The 20,361-nt window shown below is 53.5% G+C and overlaps 1 protein-coding gene across 1 annotated transcript in view; it reads left to right on the top strand.

The window, feature by feature from the left end:
* Positions 1-354: 354 nt before the first annotated feature.
* The window catches only part of CACNG4 (calcium voltage-gated channel auxiliary subunit gamma 4), a 70,053-nt gene continuing 50,046 nt past the window's right edge, over positions 355-20,361 (top strand). Inside the window, exon 1 of the mRNA XM_031011745.3 lies at positions 355-982. Within this exon, the coding sequence (XP_030867605.2) occupies positions 763-982 (220 nt within the window). The 5' untranslated portion in view covers positions 355-762. The remainder of the gene's footprint in view (positions 983-20,361) is intronic.

The raw sequence follows: 20,361 nt of genomic DNA, 5'->3' as shown, positions 1-20,361 counted from the left end.
CAGGAATTCTGACCTGAACACGCACTCCCACACTCACCTTCATCACCAGGTGAACAGGCACAGAGGGGAAAGGAAGGACACACCCACCCACGCCCTCCTCCACAAATTAATCCGCAGGGCCGTCGGAGGGGAGGCTGGATGTCCTGGGCGGGTAAGAGAGGTGGCTGGAGACGCGCTTTCCCTTCGGTCCTCCTGGGGAACACTTCCCTCGGCTTCCTTCACTCCAATAATGTGAATGAACTCTGGGAGAGAGAGAGAGAGAGAGAGAGCGCGGGCGCGGGGAGGGGAGGGGAAGGGAGGGGAGGGGAGGCGAGGGGGAGAAAATCCCGGCTGGGGAGAGAGGGGAGCGCAGAGGAGCGCACAGCCGGGCGGGGGCCGAGGCTCGAGGGGCGGCGCCGAGAGGAACGGGGCGCGGGCCCGGAGCGCGGCGGCGGCGGCGGCGGCGGGGGAGGCGCGGAGGGCGCAGGGCGGAGGCGCGGGCCGAGGGGGGAGGGCGAGCGGAGAGGGAGGAGCCCCCGGCCGCCGCCGCCAGCCCGCCCGGCGGCCGCGCAGCCCGCACTCGTCGCCGCGCCTCGGAGTTTGAGCCCCAGCGCTGCCGGAGCGCAGGCACGCCCGGGGCGCGGGGTCGGAGCGCGCAGCGCGGCGCCGCCCCCCGGCCCTCGGCCCCCCAACCCCGGCGCCCCCGGAGCGGCGCGCGGAGGGAGGAGGGCGGGCGGGCGCGGCGGGCCGGGCCGGCGGGCGGCGGACTATGAGGCGCCCACCATGGTGCGATGCGACCGCGGGCTGCAGATGCTGCTGACCACGGCCGGAGCCTTCGCCGCCTTCTCGCTCATGGCCATCGCCATCGGCACCGACTACTGGCTCTACTCCAGCGCGCACATCTGCAACGGCACCAACCTGACCATGGACGACGGGCCCCCGCCCCGCCGCGCCCGCGGCGACCTCACCCACTCTGGTCTGTGGCGGGTGTGCTGCATCGAAGGTACGGCCAGCCCCGACCCCTCGCCGCCACACACACACACACACACACACACGCGCACGCGCGCACACACACACACACGCGCACACATTGCCCGGCGCGCGGGCCGGGGAGAGGGTGGGCGCGGCGCTGGCTCCGCGCGAGACACAAAGGAGCCGGAGCTGGCGGGCGGGTCCCCTCGCGGCCAGCTGTACATCAGCTCTGGTCCCTCTCGGCTGGGGACCTCCCCACCACACCGATCCCACAAACTCTCCACGCGCACACCCCCTCGCCCACAGACACAATGAAACACACCGAAACTCAAGCACGCGCGCGTAGCCCGGGACCCGAGCGATCCCCAGGGGCCGCGCCGGCACCCCCGGGGGAGGTGGAGGCTGGCGAGGGGGCGGGAGGAGGCTGGGGTTGGGGGGAGCGGACTGGAGGGGGGTAGGGGTTGCTTGGCAACCGGTGTCTGTGCTATTGCTATGGGAACTGGCCATCCTGGGGCGGGGCCGGCCGGGGGCGGGGCGCGTCGGTGCCGCTGGGCGCTCTCTACAGGCTCGGGCTGAGGGGTGGGGGCAGAAGTAGGGGCGGGGGCGCGGTCGGAGCCGGGGTAGGGGCTGAGTTCCTAGCGGATCTAGGGTAGCTGGGTAGGCCCAGCCCGACGCCCGCCTCGTCTCCCACGGAGTCACCGGCCCGCTCCTCGCTGTGCGGTGGGGTGTTAAGGGGAGCGACACCGAGTCTCCCCCAACGGAGACAGCGACCTCGGTCGCAGCCCCTCAGCAGGGAGGCTGCGGAGACCTCAGTAGGAAACTAGGGTGTGCAGGACCGATCTGCGGACCGGGAACAGACTGGGAGGGGCGTGGTCATCTCGTCGGAGCTGGGCGCTGCGACCCCCAAATGCGACTGGAGGCTGAGTAGTAGGTGTCATGAGGCTGGAATGCTAGGGGACTAGGATTTCAGCCCCGGGACCGTGGGGACAGCTCCCTACTGGGGAGGGGCCTGGATGCCTCCAACGCCAAAATGCGCTCGGCTTCGGCGCCTTCCGGGCGCCCTTCTGCCCGGCTGCGGAACTTGAACTAACAGGTGGCTGGGGAGGGGCCACCTGGTCCCGGCAAGGTTGGGCACAGGTTTGCTGCTTAAGCGTGGCGCTCAGATCGGGGACCGGGTGGAGGGAGTTGGTGGGGGCTTTCCTTTGATTTTTCAAAAACCCTTGGACAGAATTCTCTCTTTCTTTTTCGGTAACCTTTCCCCGCGTGTTAACGCCGCCCCTCGGTTGTTCGAGAAGTTCTCCCACACACCTAGCCTTCCTTACTGCAGTTACAACCCCTGCACAGAGTTCAGCCGCGGTTGTTTCTTGGTGGAGGTTGGCAAGGAGCTCTTAAAACCATAGCCCTTTTCTGGCCGCATTTGAAGTCATCTGAAAAAAGGCTTTGTGAAGCTGGATCTGCTTAGTGAAGTCAACTTGGCCCCCTTTTCCCCTCCAGACCATGCTTGTTCTCATCTCATCGGGGATCCTGCCCACCTCTGTCTCCCACCCCCACTCCCAAAAGAGGCTGCTTTGCCCTTTGCAATTTGGAGCCTAATGGCAGGGCTGAGTGGAGTCTGCAGGTAACAGAAATGTGCAATCAGTAGTTCGAGAAACACAGCCACACAAAAGAGCCAGTGGGCTCATGATCACACCCTCCTCTTTTCTTTTGAAAAACATCATTTTTAGTGTGCAATTGCTCAGATCACGAACACCTACTCCTCTCCTCTGGAGAATGTACCCACGTCACTACCTGCCACAGCACCTGAGCTGGATACAGAGCAGGGGCTGCAATGCCCCATATTCCACCTCACAAGCAAGTTCCATCAGGTGCCATCTGCCTGGCACAGTAAGTCATAAGTCATGCCACTGGCACGACCCGAAGGCATGTGTGGACCCAGGGCCTTCCAGTTTCCCAGTGGAAATTCTGAAACTAACTCCTCCCCGCCAGCAAACCTGGCTTCCTTTATTAATTCCTCATGCTAATTAGGATTAATGCTGCACTTAGCATCTTGCCAGCTGCCTCGAGCCATTTGCACTTCGGTGTTCATCAAGAGAGCCCCAGGCTGATCTGGGCAGCTGGCTCCACTAGCAGAGGGAGCCATCTGGGGGACCTCACCGAAAGAACTGGGCTGCCTGTGTTATTCCCCAATGCTCAGTGGTTCTGAGGGCCAGAACATCCTTGTGGGACCCAGGGCTGGGAGAGTGGGTTCAAGATTCCTTGGCTAGAATCATTGTGACAGTCCCTCAACCTGGGTGGGAACTGACAGCTTTTCTCATAAAAAGCACATCCCTAGACCAAAGCTCTCAACCACCTGACACCTCACCTCCTATGATGCCTCCACCTGCCAGCAAGTAGCCAGAGCTGAGGCCTGGACAGCACCTTAACCCTAGGCCACTTTCTGGGGACATGGAGGGAGGGTTACCTCCGTGTTGGCTTTCATGTATAAAATGCATTGTTTCCACCTGTTCTCTAGAAAAGTATTCCAAAGCATTACCTCCAAAGCAAAATGAACAGAAGAAAATGAAAAAATCAAACCTCTGGGCTGAAACTAAAGAAATACTGCAGCAGGCAGCTAGTAAGACTCTGAGGATAAAGGCAGAACTCTGAAGGGTTTGCTGGCAACTGGCAAACAACAGTTTCAGTTGCATGTTCGTGTCTTATAAATGATGTTGCCGGGCCAGGAAGCCCAGCCCTCTGTGTACTTAAGGTATCCATGCATTCTGGCAGGGCTACGTGCAAAAGACTGCTGCTCCCAGCTTCACCAGGGCTGACCTTGTCTTAGCCTCTTTCTACCCCTCAAATCAAAGTCTCTCCCTTCTGCCTGCCCCTCTGCTGGAAAGTGTCCAAAATACTCAAGTGTGCAGAGCCTTGTGCACATTACCGCGTGGCCTGCCCATGACAGCCCTGGGAGGACGCTGTCTTCACCCCCATCTGCAGATGAGCGAGGGAGGTGCAGAGAGGTTCAGGGACTTGTCCAGAGGCGCCCAGGTAGGAGGCAGCGGGGCCAGATTGGAGCCTTTGTCTCACTACAAAGCTCTTCTCACCAGATCATCCTGCCTTTTCCCAAACAGCTTCTGGGTTGCCATTAAAAATAGAACCAAGTACTTGACTACCCAGTGGAGCCCAGCTCTGAGGTTGGGCTGGCGGCAGCATGAAGGCATTAGAAGTGAGGATGCACAACGGATACATAAATTGCGTAACATACCTTTTCCCTTCTTTTCTCTTCCCTTCCCTTCTTTTCCCTTCTCCCTTTTTCTCCTCCTCTCCTCTCTTCTCTTCTCCCCTCCTCCCGTCTCTTCTTCTTTCCCTCCCCTTCCCTCACCTTCCCTCCCCTCCTCCTCTCCCTCCTCTCCCCTCCCCTCCTCCTCTCCCTCCTCTCCTTCCCTCACCTTCCCTCCTTCTCTCCTTCCTCTCCTCCCCTCCCCTTCCCTCCTCCTCCCTTCCCTTCCTCTCTTCTCCATTCCTCTCTTCTCTCCTTTTCTTTCCTCCCTTTTCCTCTTTCTCTTTCAGTCTTTGTCTATGTCTCTCTCCCAATCTGTTTCTCAGTCTCTCTGTGTCACTATCTCTATCTCTTTCTCTTTTTTCTCTCCTTCCACTGTGTGCTAGACTGGTTGCCACAGTCAGTCATCTCCCTGCCTTCTGAGACACTCACCTCATTCTTTGTATCTTTGGTGACACCCAGCCAAGCCTGAGGACATAGGAAAGGGGTAGTAAACCTTTCTTCAAGGTTTATCAAAGGCATCACCAACCAACATTTGTTCAATCTCATGCATTCTGGAATTCAGTGGGTACAGAATGTAAGCAAACATCACGGAACATGTACTCTTGCCAGGGGCAGAAGAGCCCGTGTAGACGTGGAAAGGAAGAGGAGACTCTGGGCCCAGAGGGCAGCAGCTTGTGCCACATGCCAAAGCCCTGCCACCCACACCAACTCTAGAGAACTCACTAGAGCCACCCAGTCCCCGTGCTGCCATCAGGAAAGCTCTCCACCCAAAGAGAAGGGTCCTGGCGCCTCAGCCGTGCCCCTCCCCCAACCTGATGGAGAAAGCTGCCTCCAGCATGCCCACAGCTCTGCCAGGGCCTTAATATAGCAGCCTTGATGCCAGGGGTGGCCCCCGTGCCTGTTTTGTGCCAGCTCTATGCTGGGCACTAGTGGGGGAAGTTATGGAGAAGGTTCTGGAACCTGAGAGTGAAGGAGTTCTTTGTCCCAGTCATGTTCACCTGTCTCACCTGGGCAGCATCTTGCACACCAGTGTACCCAACCTTTCTTCCCACCATGGCACACTGAGGAAAAGGAAGCATTGGCCCTGCACCCTGGGGAGGGGATTGAGAAGACAGCCATGGATGTCTCCCAAGGGGCCCCAGCTGCCCCGAGCCCCGCCCAGGTGCCCACAGGTGGGAGGCTCCCTTTTTCCAAAGAGTTTCCTGAAACTCCTTCCTGGTGGGTCAGCTGCATGGCTCTGTCTTAAACCACACTCCCTACATAGGACCATTCAGAGAGGTTTCATCAAATAATAGCCTTTCTCCACCCACTCCAGGCCTGGTGCTGGGCTTGAAACTTTTCTTATCTGTGTTTGCTTTCATTTTCTCTTGAAATAACCCAGAGGCAGCCTGTCCAGTCAGGCCCAGGTGGGTGACAGCGTCAGAACAGGCACCCCTTCCCTGACGCGCTAAGTACCACCGGCTAGAATCCTCACCCTGGACCCCCTTTGCCCTTGGGTGCTAATCATCACAGCCATCACTATGGAAGACCTTCATGCAGGACTCACATTCGTGCATCTAATTGCCAACAACACCTCAAGGTAGATATTAATTATTTGCCTTTTATAGTTGTAGAAAATGAGGCTTAAGACGTGCACAGCTCCTGAGTATTGCATCTTACTCCCCGGATCACGGCCAAGGTGGAACATAGGAGCTCTTCTGTCCACTAGTCAGGGGAAATCCTTTATTGGAACCATGCAGATTTGGAAGGGGCAGGTAAGGGGGTTGTTGGAGTCAGCTTGGGCTGACGTCATAAAATATGATAGACCGGGTGGTTTAGATCACAGATGTGAACTTCTCCTAGTTCTGGAGGCTGGGAAGTCCAAGATTAAGGTGTCGCTGGACTCAGTTCCTGGTGAGGTCCCTCTTCCTGGCTTGCAGATGGCCGGCTTCTTCATGCAAGTTCCACAGGGCATAACTCAGGAGCACCAAGGGTTATGGGTTTAGCATCAGCGGCCCCTCACACCAGGGCAGGGTTTCTCAGCCTTTGCACTGCTGACATTGGGGCCAGATCATTCTATTAAAATGCTCACATGGTGGAGAGAGAGGGCGCCAGCTTTTTGGTCCTTTCTTACAAGGGCATTGGTCTGATCATGACCCTCACAACCTCATCTAAACCTAATCACTTCCCAGAGGCCCTGTCTCCAAATAGCATTGTTTACACGGAGGATTATGTCTTCATCATATGTATTTTGGGGGCACACAGACATGTGTCCATCACAGACATGTTCTCACCCTGTGTCTGCTTCACAGCTGGTGCTTACTCTCCAATCATTCAGGAAGAGGCCCTTCAAAAAGTCTCAGTAGGAAAATCAGCAGATCTTTAAAACAAATCCCCTGTGTCAGTCTCCACCAACAGCCCAGACTCTGAGGATTTCCAGGACATAGTGACAGAAGTGCCGAGTAGGAAGGGGCCTCGGGTCACCAGACCCTGAGTGTCAGAGGCGAGGAAGCCACAGCTAAACTGGAACAGCAATGTGCAGGGGAGGCGGCCTGGTGGGCCTCTGTCTCCTCATCTGAAAATGGGGCCTGGCTGTTCTGGAACACTCCTCCCACCTCTCACTCTCTGTCACACAAACCCTGGAAAGCCTCTGCCCATAGCTTCCACGCTGACGGTGGGTTGGTGTGGCCTCATGGAGGGTCCTTGCCGGAGGAGGGGTTTCCAGCCGGAAGAGCCTTGTGGAGGTTACTTAGTTCAGTGACTTTTGACCCTTTTGCTGCTGAGACACACACACGGGCTATAAGTCACCCGCCTGCCGGGTGTGCTGCTGTTCCCTCATTCATTCTTCCAGCACAGGCTCACTGAACACCTGGTCTGTATCAGACATGCAGGGCTCAGGGTCACAGCTGCAGAAAGGACAGACAGGTCCCTGCTGTCCTGGAATTGATACTCCTATGTATGAGGCAGTTGGCACTTCTAGGTGCAGATTTATGTTACGGTGAAAACAAAGCAGGGGGCGTGTGGGGAGCGGCTGGAGGGGGCTGCTGTTGGCTGGTCAAGGGGACAGGAAATTGTCAGGGAAGGTCACGTTTAAGCCAAAACCTGAACGAGAAAAAGGACCTGGAGGGAGAACCTTCTAGGAGGAGGAAAGGGCAAGCCGAGGCCCCGAGCAGGAGGGAACCTAGTGAGGACGGAGGAGAGGGAGCAGGGAAGAGGTCAGGGGGTGGGCTGGGGAGGCTCTGAGGTCAGGGTCAGAAGCCTGCTTTATTTCACATGAGATCGGTGCTATTGCAGAACTTCGGGCAAGGAAGTACGGTGATCTGGTTTACGTTTTTAGCAGACCTTCTGACTGCATTTGGAGATGGAGATATCAGGAGGCAGGGGAGGCTACCAGGAGACCCATCTGGACATTGTGGCAGACTGGAGACCTGGGGCTACATGGCAGCAGCAGAGATGGGAGAAGTGGAGGGATGGCCCGGAGAAGGGGATGAGGAATGAAGGGTGAGCTCCCAGATTTGGGGCCACAGCAGCCGGCCAGGCGACAGCACCATGGCCAAGTAGGGAAAGACAGAAGAAGGAACAGTTGTGGGAAAGAAAGCCAAAGGTATGCCCATGGGGGTGCCAGATTCTGACACTACTGCCTGACACCCCACAGCCTAAAGTAGTGCTGGACAGTTCCATAGAGCATAACTCAGGAGCACCAGGGGTTATGGGTTCAGCATCGGCTGCCCCTCGGAGCAGGGCAGGGTTTCTCACCTGTAGCACTGCTGACACTGGGGCCGGATCCTCTGTTACAGGAGCTGTCCTGTGTGCTGTAGGTGTTTAGCAGCATACCTGGCCTCCCCGCACTGGAACCAGTAGCGCTCCTCCTTCTCCGGCTGTGACAACCAAAAATGGGCTCAGACTTTGCATATGTCCCTGGAGGACAAAACTGCCCCCATGGAGAACCTCTTGAATCTAGGGGAAGCATCGTTTAGGGTTGCAGGGACAAAGGGCAGAGGGGGAAGGCATGATTCCTGGTAGCTGGAATTCCAGTCACTTCACTTCCCTTCGAGAAAGCACATGGGGTCTGGCGCGGTGACTCACGCCTGTAATCCCAGCACTTTGGGAGGCCGAGGCAGGTGGATCACCTGAGGTCAGGAGTTCAAGACCAGCCTGGCCAACATGGTGAAACCCCGTCTCCGCTAAAAATACAAAAATTAGCCGGGTGTAGTGGTGCATGCTTGTCATTCCAGCTACTCGGGAGGCTGAGGCAGGAGAATTGCTTGAATGTGGGAGGCAGAGGTTGCAGTGAGCTGAGATCCCACCACTGCACTCCAGCCTGGGTGACAGAGTGAGACTCTGTCTCAAAAAAAAAAAAAAAAAAAACAAAAAAAAAAAACAAAAAAAAAACAGAGGCCAGGTGCAGTGGCTCACGCCTATAATCTTAGCACTTTGGGAGGCCAAGGCGGGTGGATCACCTGAGGTCAGGAGTTCGAGACCACCCTGACCAATATGGTGAAACCCCCAACTCTACTAAAAATACAAAAGTTAGCCAGAATGGTGGCGGGCACCTGTAGTCCCAGCTACTCCTGAGACAGGAGAATTGCTTAAACCTGGGAGGCAGAGGTTGCACTGAGCCGAGAGCTCGCCACTACACCCCAGCCTGGGCGACAGAGCAAGACTCCATTAAAAAAAAAAAAAAAAAAAAAGCGAAAGCACATGTAACACAAGTGGGGGAAGCGATCCTATCAATGGGATGACCTGGCATATGCTTTAGGGGCCAGCCCCAGTCCTTTATTAATAGTAATGCTTTCCCTACCCACAATGCCCAGAAGGCGTCCACCATGGAGCTGAGAACCACTAATGCTGCCCAGTTCTTATGCTGTGCAAGCCAGGGAAGCTCAAGACAGGTGAGGCAGAGTGACTTACACAAGGTGGCACGGCTCAGGAGCAGAAAGTGGCTGTGGGGCTGCCTGGCTGGGGCTCTGTCCCAGCATAACCTCCCCTTTGGTGCGTACCTGGGCAAAGGTTGGGCAACACACAGCCACCATAGCATTGGGCCGCAATAGGTGCAGAACAGCGATGGAAACTCCCTCCTGTGGTCTCTGTGCCTCGGACCTCCATCGCGGTTAACCTGCATACAGTCTCAGAGAAGCGGCACTGCCCTCCATGACAGCCTCCCCTCAACAAGGATGCTCTCTCCAGCGGGTGCATGGGCTTAGTCTCCTGGGAAGCAGCTTCAAAAAGGGAACAAACTGGTTCTAAGCTCCAGGGAGAGGCCAGGGAGGGCCTGCCTGGATCTGCCCCCAACGTCCCGTCCCCCAATTCTTGTTCTGTATCCCCATGAGACTCCGGGAAGTGCTGCTCGAGACTCTCTTTTCTGAACTGCGAGGCAGGACGTGGTACCAGACAAAGGACTTTTTTTCTAGCATTATCAACTCCTTCCAGTGAAAAACTTTTCAAAGCTGTGAAAATGACATCCCGTGATTTTGCTGTTTGTTTACTTCTTCCTCCTTCAACCATAAAAGAAAGGGACAAGATAAATAAAGAGATGAGGGACTGGGGCGGATAGAAAAATCAAGTAGGAAAATGAGAGATGATGGCTGCGTCCAGCTAATGTCCACAGTACCGACTGCAGAAGCCAGCTGGGGGCCGAGGCAGGCCACAGCTTTGTCGCTGAGCTTCCTGGAGGCCAGGACAAAGAAAGGAGTGTGGCCAGAGGTGTGTTCACAGGGGGCATACAATAAAAGGGGAATATTTCATAATAGAAGCCCAGCTCTTCCTGAAACAGAGGCCTAGAAAAAATGATGCCCCTTATTCGAGGGACATTCTGTTAAAATGGACTCTGTTGAAAAGGCAGCATGGGGTAGGGGAAAGAGGCCAGGCTTTGGGGTTGGACCTGTAGAGTTCAAAACCCCAGTTTCCAGGCAGCTGTGTAGCTTTGGGCAGGTTAGGTGACCTCTCTGAGTTCTTGTTGATGTCTGGAAAGTGGGATAATGAGGCAGCGAATGGAAAGGTGCCCAGCACATACCTATGGATGCCCCCTGCGCGGAGTGCTCGTTAGGATACCTCTGGGTGGAATCAGCGCGGTCCCTGGTGTCTGCATTCTTCGAGGCTCCTGGGTGTGAGCCTATGAGGTGGAGACAATGACAGACTGAGCTGCCAACCCCGAATGTGCACAGGGGACCCTTCTGGTGAAGCACCACAGACTTTACAAAGCAGCCACTTCCGCCCCCACAGGCCCCAGGCTCTCTGCAGGCTTTTCCCAGGGTCTGTCTGGAGTTGGGCTTGAGTCAAACCCTTTCCTCCCCCATTAGTCCACGTGGAAGCTGCCGCATCAGATGGCTTTGTGGTGCATGGGCTTGCAAGGGCTTTGGACTTTAACTGGAGCTGCTCTTGCACCCCTCCCTCCCTCCCACCCTGACGCCGTGCCTTGCCTCTGAGGACTGTAGACCCAGAGCAAGCTCTCCACGTCACCACATCCAACATGGCCTGCCTGCTACCATGGCAAGCCCACAGAGGTGGAAGTGTCGGGAAATGCTGTTTAACTGCCTCTCCTCCTTCCACCGCTATCACCCCATTTCTGAAAGAGAATGTGGAAGGGTAGAGGGCAGTTTCTTGACTCAAGCCCAGCTCCAGACAGAGCCTGGGAAAAACCAAATGAGTAAAAATCATCAGTCTCCCTGGCTCACCTGCCACTAGCATCTGTCACCTCCTGGGCCCAGGGACACAGGAAGGGGCTGGATCTTCATTCCAGCTCCCCCTTTCCTCCCTACCATGAGTCCACATGGAAGCAGCAGCATCAGATGGCCAGCATTGAAGCCACATGGCCCCGGGTTTGAGTCCAGACTCCCACTTGTCAGCTGTGTGTCTTCAGACAAATTGCCTAACCTCTCTGAACTTTGTTGTTCAGAGAGCAATTTTTCCTTCATTGTTAAGTTAGGAGCATCATAGAATCAACCCTGGGGTTGTTGTGAAGTTATATGAGAAAAAACATGGAAAATACCCCTTCTCGTGCCTGGCACCTTATAGATATTCAAAACATATCATCGCTTTCTCTCTATTTCCATGTTTCCTCAACCTTGGAATTTTTCCCAGAAGACATAAATTGCCCAAATTTTGTAAGCTGCCCCAGGTCAGCTCACCAGCCTGCAGGGTCCAGGAATGGAAGAAGCTGAGCCCCCCCAGTGGAGGCCACGGTGTTATTTCCTCACCTCTCAGAGGCAGGGCGTTCTGAATGGCTCCTGTGAACTGCTAAATCAGAGACTGAGGCTCTCAGCTGGGAGCTGAAAGAGGGCCTAGCACCCAGGCTGTGCCTGGGCTGGGGATGGCAGCCACCCAGGTGTGTGCTCCCAACATCACATTTTCTGGCACAGTGACTTTGCCAAGTGCCCTAGCCTGGCCCCAAGGAGGCAGAGAGGAACTGGGGAACTTCCAGTAGCCTCAGGGGTGGGAACTGAGTGCCCAGATTGATACTCAGGAACAGAGACAGCGCTCGTGGGGGTTGTGGCTGACCCGCGCATCTCCCTGTCACTTACCAACACCTGCCGAGAGCCCTGCCGCGTCAGGCATGAGGCTGCAGCGGTGACCTCCCAGTGTCTCAGGGCCAGGGCCAGGGTAGAGGAGGACAAGGGACCGGAGTGAAAACCATCAGGATTGGAGTCAGGGGACTTGTGGCCTGGTCCTGACTCCACCACTCGCCATCTGGACAGTCTTTGGCTTGTCACTCAACCTCCTAGAGCCTCGGTTTGCTCGGCTGTCAAATTGGCAAATAAAACCTGTCCTCCCCTCCCTCCTCCCTCTGTCTTTCCTCTTTCCTCCTGTCGTCCTCCCTTCCCTCCTCCCTCCATCCTCCCCTCCCTCCAACTTCTTTCCATCTCTCCATCCTTCCCACCTCCATCCCTCTCTCTAACTTCCACCCTCCTCCCTCCAACTTCCCTCCCTCCTTCCAGCTTTCCTCTATCCTCTCCATCCTCCCTCTTTCCCTCCCTCCATCCTCCCTCCCTCCTTCCTCTCTTTATTCTTTCTTCCTTATCCCTCCCTCCCTGCATCTTCCATTCCTCCTTTCTCCTCCCCATCGTCCCTCCTCCCTGCCTTCATCTTCTTTCTATCCCTGAGTCCTCCCTGCCCCGCCCCACCCCCAGGGTTCTGTGAACATCCAAGCCAAGGATGTTTGTGAAAGTGCTGTGAGAAGCACAGCGGCCGTGCTTCCACAGAGGCACCACACAGGACACAGTGACTTCAGGCTCCTTTTCTTGGAAACACTGTTGGCTGTGGCCTCTTTTCCCTCTGACACCTTGGCAAGGAGGAGCCTGCTGGTGGTAACCTCACACGTCCGCTGTGCTTCCCGCCAGTGTGGTCTCGCTTGGACAGCACCGCCCCCTCCGTCTCCAGCCCACTCAGTCACCAGTTCATCCATCCAGCAAATGCTGCCAAGAGCCTGCTCTGTGCCTAGCAGAGGCAGAAGTCCCTCTCCTGCAGCATCCCTCGGGGTTCCTTTCACCCTCCCCAGGCCTATGGGCTCCATCTCTGGCACACGCCCACTGCCTTCCTTCCCTCCACCTCTCTCCATCTCAGAGCACTCCCAGCTCTGTCATCTCTCGCCTGGATGCCCGCTGTAGAGTCCTGACTGGTCACTCTCCCTGCTCTCCACACACGGCCAGAAAGAGCTTGTAAAAATATCAACCAGATCACATCATTCCCCAGCTCAGTACCTTCTGGTGAGACCACATCCCTCTGTGATAAAGTCAGGCTCATTCCCTGATACCCGAAGCCCCATGGATCCAGCCCACCCCACAGATCCAGCCCGCCCCACTCTCTGACTCTCCAGGAGCTTCGTGCGCAGAAGGGAGTCAAAGATGACATCTGAACTAAGTCTGTGTGATGGTCAATAGGACGAGGGTTGTGGGTGGGGGATCGATGAGACCTGCATTTGAATCCTACTCTGCCCTGTGTTAGCTCTGTGACCTTGGACAGACTCCTTAGCTTCTCTGGGCCTCAGTTATTTTCTCATCTGTAAAATGGGGATATAATGATAGACCCTCCCCTCCCCCATCTCATCAGATGATCAGAACGATTAAATGAGATTGGACATGGGAAGCCCTGAGGGTGGCCCAGGCACCACGGGGCAGGGAGCAGAGCTGGGTGCAGAACCAGACCTCACCTCTCTCTTGTTTTTTTCTGAGAGCTACCACACGCACCTGCAGGGCCAGGGGCTGCCTTGGAGAGCAGAATTACTTAAAACTGTGTCGTCCTTAGGTGTTTGTGGGGCACCTGCTGAGTGCCTGGCTTCAGGCCCGGCATTGTGGGCACAGAAAGCCCCCAAGGTATTTACTCTCTGGTTCTGGGGACCCTGGGGCACCAGCAGTAGGACAGACACCATACAGGGCACGATGTGGAGAGGGCAATAGAACACGTCCTAGACGTTAGGGGCTCCTCCCGGACGCCCTAAGGAGGCCTATCCCATAGGGTTGTCAGGAGAATCAGATGGGAAATACGCACAGGGCTCCCCGCACATCTGTCTCACCGTAGACCTGAAATAAACAGCAACTCTTTTGCTTGGCGTCTTGGAGAGGAGGTAGGATATGGTGATAAAGGGCCCAGATCCCAGAGTGAGTCAGGGTTTGAATCCAGGATCTGCCTCCTACTAGCTGTGGGGCCTTAAGCCAGTCATTGCACCTCCTTCGAACCTCAGTTGCTTTCTCTGCAATATGGGGTTGTTAGCAATACCTGCTATGCACGTTTGCTGGCAGGAGTCGCGATAAAGTATCTAAGTGCTTGCTTTGGAGCTGGCATAACATGTGTTCAATGCATGTAGTTATTCTCATCTGCTAACCCAAAAAATACATGGTACATGGGGACAGGGTAGGGGACCCAGAGTGAAGATGGGTCTCAGAGGAAGGGGGACTTCGGTTCTTAATTCCCAGGGTTCCTCCTGCCCACTTCACCCCTCCCCCACACACCAAAGCACAGGCAAGAAAAGGACACAGATCCCCAAAGACTCCCTGAGGACATTTCAGGACACCCAGGCTCCCTTCCAGGGGCCGGACAGTCCGGCCAAGGCCATGTCACCAGCTCATCATTAACATGCGATGGGGGAGGGATGCCCCATACTTGCTTCCGGCCCTCAGCTCTGAAAAGCCTGATAACAAGTGCACATTGACGGCCCAGGTTCCCCAGGGCGAGCACGCTGTCCCTGCCTCGCATCTGAGCCTTCGCCCGAGACATTTTCTCGCTTCAGCAGTTTGGCATGTCATACAAAGGGGCTCTGATTTTTCCTGATATCCAACTCCTCTTGCATGAAAAATGGCTTTGGTTGTCTTTCTGCCTGCGGATTCCTGAGTGTGAGTCGAGGCCAGATGCCTGGTGGGCAGAGTGTCCTCACTTGCTTAACCGTTTGGAGGATCTCCCGTCTTCTACCTTGGTGGCCGCCTGTGGCCTGTGGCCTTGAGGTTCAGTCTCTGGGGGAGTTCCCTGCTGGCTGCAGGCCTGCCCCGCACCCTCCTTCCAGCCAACCCCCTTCCCTCACCCTGGTGGTTTCTGATGTGTCTCCAGTCTTCTTCTTTGAGCTGCTGCCATTCTCACAGTCCCAGTCACCACACCCACACGGCCAACCTGAGGTTCCTTTTTGTATGAGCATCCTCTGCAACCCAAACCCATTTTCCCCATTCCCCAGTGCCTTCTTCTCTTCCTCTCGTCCCTCTTTCTCTCCTTTCTTTCTTCCTTGTATTTCTAATTAATTCTTCCCCTTTTCCCTTTGAGTCTGCCATCTTTGTAAACCACGCAAGCCCTCTCCTGCTTCCTGTTCAAGTCAGTCTTTTGAGAGTTCTTGAAGCATTGCCTAGATAAAAATGTATTATTTTAACTCTGTGATTATTAGGAGGGTTATTAAACATGAAGAGAATTCTATTAAATGGCAAATTGAGTGAGCCAAAAACCCAGAGATGTGGAACCTTTGAAGATCATCTGGTACGAAATAGATGTGACTGTACCAGTGGCTGCTTTATTAAGCTGGGAACAAATATTGGAAGGAAATTCACCAAAATGTTAAACTGATGGTCATGGGAATGAGGAGTGACTTATCTGATCTCCTTCTATCTTTTTTCGAACCTCTGTGATGCAGAGAGGAAAAAATATAAACCCGATATTTAGATGAAAAGCATCCCAAGCCCAGTCTCCAGACAGATGAATGGGTGTGTATGCCGATTTGACACGGCCGGTGTTTGTTCTTTTCATGCTTTTTTTTTTTTTTTTTTTTTTTTTGAGATGGAGTCTCATTCTGTAACCCAGGCTGGAGTGCAGTGACGCAATCTCGGCTCACTGCAACCTCTACCTCCTGGGTCCCGGTTCAAGTAATTCTCCTGCCTCAGCCTCCCAAGTAGCTGGGATTACAGGCACATGCCACCATGCCCAGCTAATTTTTGTATTTTTAGTAGAGATGGGGTTTCACCATGTTAGCCAGGCTGGTCTTGAACTCCTGACCTCGTGATCTGCCCACCTCGGCCTCCCAAAGTGCTGGGATTACAGGCATGAGCCACTGCACCCAGCCTGTTCTTTTTATTCTTAAATGCATCCAGGAACACGCTCCCAGGCACTATGCTCAGCGACTTCTTGCCAGCATTTTATTACAGGCCACTTCTGACTTATAACCAAATTGATTCCTGGATCAAAGCCTTTGCGAGCCGACCACAGTTGAATCTTTATTTCCTGTTAGCACAATTTCCACATTGGGCTTCCATCCCTGGAAATCCATCTCCTACAATAAAAGTGCTAAAACTGACCGTGAAAGTAAGTGAGAAGGAAATAAAACCCAGATCTATGCTTTTACAAACCTTTATCACATATGTAAACCTAAGTACTTAATCGGAAAGCTGTGTCGTGAGAGGCCCCTCAGGGAGAATTTTTCTGCCCGAGTCAGATGGCCCAAGATTTCTTAATATGTGACTCCGATGAAGTTTGAGCAGAAGACGCTTGCTTTTTTAAATTATTTCCCTAGGAAATTGTCCTGTGGCAAGCTTAAGCAGACTTCATTGCACCAAAAATCTTCAAACTCTTTAAAATAAAAGATTCTTTTATCTCAAAAATTTTCCATTGACAATTCCCTTTGTGTAAATTCTTTTTTTTTGAGACTGAGTTTCACTCTATTGCCCAGGTTGGAGTGCAGTGGCACAATCTCATCTCCCTGCAACCTTTACTGGGTTCAAGCAATTCTCCTGCCTCAGCCTCCTGAGTAGCTGGGATTACAGGCACGCACCACCACACCTGGCTAATGTTTGTATTTTCAGTAGAGACGGGGTTTCACCATGTTGGCCAGGCTGGTCTCAAACTCCTGACCTCAGGCAATCCGCCTGCCTCAGCCTCCCAAAGTCCTGGGATTACAGGCGTGAGCCACCGCACCCGGCCTTGTTAGAAACATCTTTGCATTTCTTCCAGAGGTTCCTCTAAAAGAACAAAAAAAAGAAAAAATAAATAAAAAGAAAAAAATCGTTGCATGGTGAATACTGGAGGAAAGGCAGTTTCCAATGTGACTCGTGCGACCCTGAAACAATCCCTCACTCTTTGTGGCAATGAGTCAGTTGACCCTTCAAATGTCCATCAATGCAGAGACACAAGCTTCCCCTTGCGTCTTTGTTGCCAGGTGCTCAGAATGTTACCTTCCGTTCTTAGCAAGAGTTTCAGTTAAGGCAGAAGCGCGAGGGAATATGGAAGGAGATGCTGATCAAGTCCAGCATCCTCCAGCTGAGATTCCCAGTACTAGGACTACAAAATTATCCCTCAGTTCTAATCAAATTTGCTACCTTCAGTAGTAATGTCTGTTCCTTTCTTCTTGCTCAGTCTTTCCTATAGCTGAAAACAAAGCAATCATCTTCGACCCTTAATAGCCCTTCATAGTCTTGCAAGCAGTTTTTTTGGGTCCTTTGGTCTACCCATCTCTGGAGGAAAGGGAAGGAAATTTACCTGGTTTTTTGTTTTGAAACCTAGTTGCTTTCTCTAGATTGTGGCTTGAAACATACAAGCCTTTGCGCAAAGCACTGGGTCAGGGTTGGGGGTGCTGGGGCTGAGAGAACCACAGGAGACCCACTCTGTTTGTCACCAGTGGCCTCTTGAGCCGCCCGTGAGTAGGAAGGTGCTCAGGCTAGCCCAGCAAGGTCCCCTCCGCCCTAGCTGCTTATCCATTCAACACTCTCCTGCTGGCTCCTGTTTAGAGTCCAGAATTATGAATAGTTTAAAAAATAAGAGCAAATGCCTGCTGAGCCCTTGCTATGCACCAAGCACATTATGTATTATCTCAAGAACTTTCCATATGTTATCTCAACTTATCTTTGTAACAGCTATAATTTCACACTAGTTAATTACTTAACTATGATTTAATCAGATTTCAGGTATATTATTGCAGAAAGAGAGCTAACTCTTATAAAAAAATTTTTTTAGAGATAGGGTCTCACTCTGTCGCACAGGCTACAGTGCAGTGGTGGGATCATAGTGTGTCCAGAGTCGATTCATTCTGATGGGTTCGTGGTCTCGCTGACTTCAAGAATGAAGCCATGGACCTTTGCGGTGAGTGTTACAGTTCTTAAAGGTGGCACGGACCCAAAGAGTGAGCAGCAGCAAGATTTATTGTGAAGAGTGAAAGAACAAGCTTCCACAGGTGGAAGGAGACCCAAGCGGATTGCGGCTGCTGGCTAGGGTGGCCAGCTTTTATTCCTTTATTTGTCCCCGCCCATGTCCTGCTGATTGGTCCATTTTACAGCATGCTGATTGGTCCATTTTACAGTGTTGATTGGTTCGTTTTACAGAGTGCTGATTGATCTGTTTTACAGAGTGCTGACTGGTCCATGTTACAAACTTCTGGCTAGCCACAGAGTGCTGATTGATGCGTTTTTACAGAGTACCAATTGGCGCATTTGACAAACCTGTAGCTAGCCACAGAGCGCCGATTGGTGCATTTTACAAACCTCTAGCTAGCTACAGGGTGTTGATTGGTGTGTTTTACAATCGTAGCTACAGAGTGCTGATTGGTGCATTTTACAATCCTCTTGTAAGACAGAAAAGTTCTCCAAGTCCCCACTCAACCCAGGAAGTCCAGCTGGCTTCACCTCTCAATAGCTCACTGTGGCTTTGAATTCCAGGGCTCAAGCAATCCTCCCACCTCAGCCTCTTGAGTATCTGGGACTGCAGACATGCACCACCATGACCATCTAATTTTAATTTTTTTATAGAGATGAGGTCTTGCTCTGTTGCCCAGGCTGGCTTCAAACTCCTGGGCTCAAGCGATCCTCCTGCTTCAGCCTCCCAAGTAGCTGGATTTACAGGCGTAAGCCACCATGCTTGGCTATGAGAGCAAACTCTACTGTGGTTCCTATTAGGTGCCAGGGATTGCCCTGTGCACTTGATATAGATTAACTTGCTTAATCCTCCGCCAGCCTGTGAGGCAGGTGCTAGCACTACTTCCATGGTGTAGATGCAGAAACTGAAGCACGGGGAAGTTAAGCAGCTTGCCCAAGGCCCCGGAGCTAACAAGTGGTGAAGTCAGAATTGAACCCCAGGCTGTCTGGCTTCAGATTCCATTCTCTTCAATCGGCTATCCCTCTTCCCAGTTGATAACAGTGGTAGCTATGACATGAAAATCTCTGCAGGCAGTTTGCAGAGTTCACTTCCTCCTCACAATGCAGCATGGATGGCACTCCCCTTGTGGGAGACTCACCAGCCTGTGACACCCCCCCAGCACCTGCACCCAGGTCTCCAGCCCCAAAGCCCCTGGCAAGATCTTTCTCAGCCCCATGCTAAAAACAGTCACATGCCTGCTGCACGTTGGGGAAAAGGCGAGGTTGTGGGGTGGCTCAGTGTCCTGCGAATATCCAAAATAACCCGTGGTGACCCCAGGAATCTGGGGCCACAGTGTAGGCTACCCAGGCTGGAGGAGGAGTTTAGATGGGAAGAGAGCAGGACCCGCCCCTCAGGTGTGTCCCCGTGGTTGCCAGATACTGGCTGTGGGCTGGGCTGGCACAGCAGACTTCTTAGAGGAGGTGGGCACAGCGTCGTGACCAGAACAACGCACGATGCCAGGCCCCAGGTCTGACTCATGCAGCCTAAAGAGAAACGATTCTGCTGTCAGACTGAGGGCGGCTCTTCAGATGGGGCACTCTCCACAAAGAAGGTGAAAATCATCCTGCTCGAGACAGATCCTTTAAGAAGACATTAACCATGCACTTCAAAGCCCCGGAACCCATGTTTTGCAGGGGCTGCCACCCACTGGCACACTTTCACACCCAGGTTCTGGTTGTTGGCATTCACGTGGTGACTCCCAGCTCGCACAAAGCAGATAGAAAAACAGGCTGATCATACTGTGTGTTTCCATTCATACCCTGTTCAAAAGCAGGCAAAACGAATGCAAGGCAGCAGAGCTAAGCACAGTGGCTCCCTTTGTGGGCTGTTGTCTGGGAGGGTGCAAGGTGTGTGAACAATGTTCTATGTCTTGATCAGGGTGCTGGTTATACGGGTGTAGACACATGTTCATCGAACTGCACTCTTAGGATTACTCTCTGTAGATTATCTTCAGTAAAAATTAAAAATAGTAGCCAGTTGCAATGGCTTGAACCTGTAATCCTAGCACTTTGGGAAGCGAAGGCAGGAGGATCACTAGAGGCCAGGAGTTCAAGACCAGGCTGGGCAACATAATGAGACCCCGTTTCTAACAACAACAAAAAATTAATTAGCTGGACATGGTGGTGCACACCTTTAGCCCTAGCTACACAGGAGGCTGAGATGGGAGGATTGCCTGAGCCCTGGAGTTTGAGGCTGCAGTGAGCCACCACTGCACTCCAGCTCTGGGCAATAAGCAAGACCCTGTCTCAAAACAAAAACAAAAAACAAATATATGTCTGGGATGACAAAGACTCACAGATGGCCTGCCACCAGCCTGCACCGCCCCCCCCATTCATCCCCAACTGCTGGCCTGTGTTTTCTTCAGTCCTAGGTGATCCAGCAAATACTAGTCGAGAATGGGTGTGCCTAGCCCTGTGCTATGTTCTGGGGACTCGTTCATTCATTCAGCACTTATTTTTGCACCCAGCCTCTTGGGAACAGGGTTTGACCTTCTGGAGGAGAAAGATACTCCTGTATCTGCAGATTCTGAGACTCGGAGCTGTTCAGAATGACATGACCTCCCACTTGATCCTGCCTCGCCA

This window comes from Gorilla gorilla, chromosome 4 (assembly GCF_029281585.2).
Source record: "Gorilla gorilla gorilla isolate KB3781 chromosome 4, NHGRI_mGorGor1-v2.1_pri, whole genome shotgun sequence".
Classification (NCBI taxonomy): Eukaryota; Metazoa; Chordata; class Mammalia; order Primates; family Hominidae; genus Gorilla; species Gorilla gorilla.
This window is presented reverse-complemented; position numbering and strand designations above follow the sequence as displayed.